At 56.7% G+C, this 6,241-nt stretch overlaps 1 protein-coding gene across 1 annotated transcript; it reads right to left on the bottom strand.

Moving 5' to 3' along the window:
• Nucleotides 1-205: 205 nt before the first annotated feature.
• Nucleotides 206-1,078, bottom strand: FOXE1 (forkhead box E1). The gene has a single exon (XM_086867971.1). The coding sequence runs from the start codon at nt 1,076-1,078 to the stop codon at nt 206-208; it is 873 nt and encodes a 290-aa protein (XP_086724097.1).
• Between the last annotated feature and the right edge of the window lie 5,163 nt (nt 1,079-6,241).

The raw sequence follows: 6,241 nt of genomic DNA on the forward strand, positions 1-6,241 counted from the left end.
AGAGCTGGACAGGACACCCCAGGTCCCCAGGGCTGACTGCGACACTCCTCGCCAGGTAGCCCGGGCAGATGGCAGAATGCGTAGGTGCAGCCCAAGGTTCTTCAGCATCTTCCCGGGCAGCGCCGGGAGCAGCCGTGCCGGGTGACCCCCGCAGTCCGCCGTCTCCCGGACTCCGGTCCGCGCTGTCGGGCCTCTCCGGGATGGGTCAGAGCGCCGGGACGAACCTGTCGGGGCCTCCAGGGTAGGTGCCGTGCCGCGGTGCGGGCTCGGCGGCACTCAGCTGCCCTCCGGCGCCGTAGGCGTGGGGCAGCGGCGGGTAGGGCGCGGGTATGCCAGGGGGGCCGGGCGAAGAGGCGGGCAGCACGATGCGCCCCGACGGCGCGTACAGCGGCCCGTGGCCCCCGGGCGCGTAGGGCCCGGGAGCGGTGGGCAGCGGGGCGTAGGCGTGGGGCAGGGCGGCGGAGGAGCATCCCTGCGCGGGGAAGGCGGTGGCGAAGGCGCAGGAGGCGGCGGCGGGTGCCGGGGGCAGGTCGGCGGGGGGCGGCGGGGCGGGCAGCGGGAGGAGGTGGCAGGGAGCGGCGGGGCGCTCGGCGAGGAAAGCCGGGTAGGTGGAGAGGTCGCTGCGCTTGAAACGTTTTCGGCGGCGGAGGAAGGACCCGCTCTCGAACATGTCGCGGGCGTGGGGGTCCAGCGTCCAGTAGTTGCCCTTGCCGGGGCGGCCGGGCTCCCGTGGCACCTTGACAAAGCAGTCATTGAGGGTGAGGTTGTGGCGGATGCTGTTCTGCCACTTGCGGGGACTGTCGCGGTAGAAGGGGAAGCGCTCGGTAATGAAGCGGTAGATGCCCCCAAGCGTCAGTCGCCGCTCGGGCGCCTGCCCGATGGCCATGGCGATGAGGGCGATGTAGCTGTACGGCGGCTTGCCCCGCTCCGCCGGACGCTTGCGGCGCCGCCGCCCGCCCCGCGCCCCCGCCGCCGCCGCCGCCGCCGCCGCCGCCTCCTCTCCCGGCGGCACCGCGTCCGCCTTCAGCGGCGGCGGCGGCGGCGGGGGACCCGGCGGCAGCCGGCTCTCGGCTGTCATGTGGCCGTCGGAGCGGGTCCGCGCCGGACCGAGCCGAGCCGAGGAAGCACAGCGCTCCGCGACCGCGGCTTTTATGCGGCGGTGTCCGGCGGCTCCGCGCCCGGGCGGCCGGCACTCCCCCTGCTACGCCCCGCCGCCCGGGAGGCGCGGGCAGGGCCGGGCGTGCCGCCGCTGCCGCCGCGGGTAGGGGCAGCGCCCTGCCCGGCACCCCCTCCCGTCCCTCTCCGCCGGTCCCCGTCCGGCCCCAGCGCCGTCGGGGCACAGCGGACCCGCCGCCGTCGGGGGCGCTCAGCTCCGCAGGGCAGCGAGTGGAGCGGGTTCGCCGCCGGGATCCCGGTGCGGGTGTCCGGGCACCGCGGGGATTTGACGCGCCTCCCCGCAGGGCTCGGCGCCGTCGGGGCCGGTTGCGCTGGCGGCCGCGGGCCGAGGTGGCAGCGATGAGCGGCCGCCGCTGTCGGAGGGGATGCTGCCGGTCCGAGCGGGACGGTCGGCCCCGGGCAGCGTTGCCCAGGGAGCCCCACGCTTCTTTGAGGAAATCAAGCTGTCGAAACAAATTAGGCTGGAAAAAACCACCCGGTGACAGATCTGCGTGGGGAGAGGCAGTAAGTGCGGGCTTAGGCTAGGCGGTTTGCGTTCAGGGCTGCTATGTAGAATGCGCTGAAGCTGGGGACCTCCTAGCTGTTACCCAACAGCGATTTGGCACATGGCTAGGCTCTTGTGCCCCTGGTTTACCCCTGAGCTGACCTGCTTGTCCCTGATCCTTATGCCACAGGACCTCACAGGTCCAGGATCCAACCAGGAAGGATGCCAGGCTCTCCACAAGCTAATGCTGGGACATACCTGCCAGCTCCCTCACGTTCGCTCAGATACTTGGGGCTGAGGGTCAGATCCCAGCTGAGTGCACCAGCTGGTGAGGAATGCTCGCCTAGGACTTGAAGCCCTGTAACACACACCCACAGGTCTGGGGACAGCACAGCCTCCTCACCTGCTGGTGTGATGTTCCTTGCAAGCCAGAATATAAAGGAGATGGCAGGACGTCCTAGAGGTGGGATGGAGAGTGTCTGCAGGTGTGCACAGGCACACACGTGTGTGAATGGAAGGGTGCACATGCACAGGTACCTGGGTGTGCAAGGGCACTGGTGTGGGTGTGAGGATGTGAGTGAGAGCTTGTAGGTGTGCACTGGCAGGCGAGTGTGTGTACAAACACATGCCAGCACGCACAGGTGGGTGACTGGACCCGAGGCTTGCATGTAGGCACGGAGCAGATGTGAGCAGATACGTGTGCAGAGGTGGATGTGCACAGGTGTGCAGGTGCTGTGCATGGCTGTACACCGGATCCTGCCCATGTCTTGGTGTCTCGTGCCAGTTTTTCCAGAACTCCAGTCACGAGTGCACTGCTGAGTCTATCTTTGTAGGAGAAGCTTTTCCAAAGCCCTCTTGGGCATTACAGAAATGATTTTTAAGGGAGAAAGAGGAGGTAAGAGCTGCTTATCCTAGTGCAGCCTTTGGAGGTGTCCAACAGAGTTGTTGAGCTATTTATCTGCTTGGAGAAAAATCCATGTGTGTGTGTGTGTGTGTGTGTGTGTGTGTGAATGTGTGAGAGAGGATCCATTTCCGTACAGCAAACAAACCCCAGCTCTGCTTTCCAGCTAAATAAGGGACTTAGGAGTCACTGGCTACCTGCTTATCTTTGTGGCTTCCCAGCAATCTGGGAGATAGCAAGAAGTCCTATGGAGCTAGCAGAATAAACCATGAAGTGGCACTTGCTGTGGACCCACAAGTGCGTGTCGTGTGTCCAGTAGCTGGATGCAGACACTGGGCAGTATTTCAAATTACATGCTGCAGAGTTTGTTACAAGAACAAAAAATCCTGTACCAATACCTACATTCTTGAAGTGCACAGCAGACTAGGGTAGTATTACCCTGTATGAACCAAAACCCAACTCCTTCAGTAAGAAGCTGCCTCACCAGTAAGGCTCTGCCTTCTGGCTCGTGGGAAGCTGCAGCTGGGAATGGATTTTCCTGTCAGATATTCCAAAAGGCAGTGATGCAGTTCAGTCACCTCTGGGGCTGTGTCTCTCTGTGCCATGCCAACTCCGTGCCTCCAGAGGGCAAAGTCAGATCGTGCTTCGCTTTCCACTCGTAGAGGATGGGGAATGAAAGAGGTGTGTGCTGAGGAGGGATGGTGTGCTGAACAGCTGCTTTTGCCCTCCCTGCTGGTGATGAAAATCCTTTCCCAAGTAAGCACTTTCCTTGGCAGAGCCCAAAGCAGAGTGAAATGGATACCCAAACAGCATGTGCTGGCTCTTGTCTCTTCTCCTTTCCACATCACACAGCTTAAACTGTGGTGCCAGTATTTGTGAGTGGAGTGGGAGTTGTATAACATGATGCCCTGGAGACTACTCTCAATCTGGTATTCTCCATAAACCTATTTAAAAACACTTTTAAGTCTCTACTTTGGGAGCAGGAGCATGTCCCATTTTAAGCATTGGTGTCTCTTTTGAGTAGCAGTTCCCATGGGGAGGGAACTATGGGGAACATGAAACTCCAGCTCACCCACTTGGATCTTAGATTGCAGATCTCCTCCACCTGTAAGTCAAGTGGTGCCTGTTGCTGGAGCAGAACAGTTGGTGTTCGTGTTTGTGAATCATTGTTTTCTCTTTTGCTTCCATCATGCTGGAGGAGGGACAAGAGTAAGTAAGATGGAAAACACCATGCATTGATTAAACCTGTTCATAATAGAGTTCATAATACAATCAAAAATGTATGATATCTACGTAGTATTACCCATACCAAATCTATCACTTGAACTTTCTTTTGGCCTCTGGGACAAAGTTTAGAGTTACCGTATTTTCTGTCTAAATTTCTCAGCTCAGATCCTGCCAACACTAAGGTCTGCATCCTTCAGCTGGACAAAGAGGTCATTGATTGTGAGACCACTGCACCGCAGAGCTGTACCATGCACGAGGGCACTGTGCCTTGGCCTCTCAAGAATGGAGTTTATTAGTACTGGTAGCTGCTAGAGAATTACCCCAACCAAAATCCCATCTGCTTGGATCTCCAGAGCAATTTCCACCCATAGAAGAAATCCAGTTCACTCCCCACACATCTGTCATATTACAAACCACACCACTGAGATCCCTCAAGGGTAGGCTATGGAGACACCCTGCTCTTCGTGAGTCCTATGACCTGAGCTGCTTCTTCCACTTCAACCAAACAAGGTGAAGTGGACACTAAATGTGTGGGCAGCCCCTTCATGTGCAACACATTGGTAGTGTTGTTTCTACATCAGAATTCCTCTCCTCTCTGAGGTGAGAAAAAGTTTTACCTTTGTGCCCCAGGAACAGCAGGGCTGTATTTAATGTGCTCCAAGTTAAGGGTCTTAATGTCTCCAAGTTAAGGCAAAATCAAAATCCCAGATAATATTGGCTGAATGCAAATCAAGTGAGAGCACATACCCATGGCACAGCCACTACCCCAAGCTCAGCTGTCTATCATGGAATGGCAAGTTCGTGGTTTTTATTGGCTGTGTGTTTGGTGCCAGGACCTTGCTTTTAGAAGTGTGGAGAGCATCAGAGCCAGACACATTATGATACTTTGTGACAAGGAGCTTAACCCTACCTGCAATTTGTGGTTAAGATCTGAGAGGGGACCATAAGCCTGAGCCTTCTGGAATAAGACATGTCATGGCTTGGCATCATTCATGCACTTTCAGAGCACATTCCACGAAGAAGTATCCAAAGTGACTGATCTTAAGATATTTTGCACCTAGCTGTGGTTAACAGGAGACAAGAACAGGGAGGTGATTGCATTTTGGAAACACTTTGTGGCTAGATTGTGATATGGGGACCAAGCCTCTGGGGGAGAATGATGTGCCGCTGAACATGGAGTATGACCATGTGGCAGAAGAAAGGCTGGAAAACAACATACCACAAGGATACTGCATATTTTCACCAGCTGTTCACTTGCATAGTGGGGGTAAAATTTCCCCTTCCATCAGTGGCCTGGTTGTTTAGTGTCAGTGCTGTTTTTCCAGATTACTGTGGCTTCTCATCCATTGTTGAGTTTTCTATGGGAACTTGGGGTTCCTGGGGGGAAAGAATTGCTTGCTGAATCACACAGATATAGCCAGGTTCGTGTGGGAGACTTGAGTTAGCTGTTGTGGTCATTCTTCTGTAGAAAAAACCCAAAACATCATGGTGGCATTAAAACAGTCCATGTCTCAGACCAGAAATTGGGGCAAGAGCCATGGGCAGTCTTAGTCTCCATCCAGCATGGTTCCACCTGGGCAGGGCACCAAGCATGCTTGACTGACAGCCCAGCAGCTCCCCTGGCTCTTGGAGGGAAACAGGATCTGCAGCAGGTGAGCTGCAACAGGGGCAGGTGCAGGTGGGCAGGGCAGGCTCTCTCAGAGCTGAACACCACCTCTGACCATTCCCTTGGGACCCTGCCCCACTCGGGAATTCGGTGTGAGCAGCAGAACGGCAAAAGGATTGGCTGTACAGCGTGGGAGATGGGCAGGATTGGTCCTCTAGCCCTGAGCTAGAGGGAGCAGCTGACACAGGAAGAGGCAAGGCCCCAGCCTCGAGGGACCACCACAAAAGGGAGCACCACAAAAGGGAGCACAGGACTGCTGGAAAGCTTGGGGAGCCCAGCCAGGGGAAGATGCAAGTGGGGCCTTGCTGCAGAGGCTCTGGGGAGCACCGTGCACGGGGCTGGACACGAGCCAGGAGTGACTCTTGCGGCAAGTGAGGTACACTCTGTACTGGGATTCCTGAGGAGGAGCACAGCTTGTCAGGCAAACCGAGGTCTGTGCCAGCACTCCTAAACAGTTAAACATGGAAGCTTGCTGTGCACACTGGCAGTGAGAGCCTCATTTAGCTCAGACATGGAGCCACAACATGAGGCGATAGAAAACACCTCATGTGCTGTGGGCAGCAAGGAGCAGGCACCTTCTTAGTGGAAGCAGTGTGGATGCAGCCTGAGCTGGATGGGCCATGACATACTCATTTGTTCTCCTGCTGAAGGAGAATTTAGAGTTGGTTTTCAAGAGAATAAGCTGCCCATTCTTGCCTTTGCATCACCAAGATATCACTGGGACTAGCGCAGATCCATCAGATGCTTCAAAAAGGAGGAGCTCGCTTTTTCTGGAAACATGCAAAGC

The sequence above is a fragment of the Cyanistes caeruleus genome, chromosome Z, assembly GCF_971803275.1.
Source record: "Cyanistes caeruleus chromosome Z, bCyaCae1.hap1.1, whole genome shotgun sequence".
NCBI classification, from domain to species: domain Eukaryota; kingdom Metazoa; phylum Chordata; class Aves; order Passeriformes; family Paridae; genus Cyanistes; species Cyanistes caeruleus.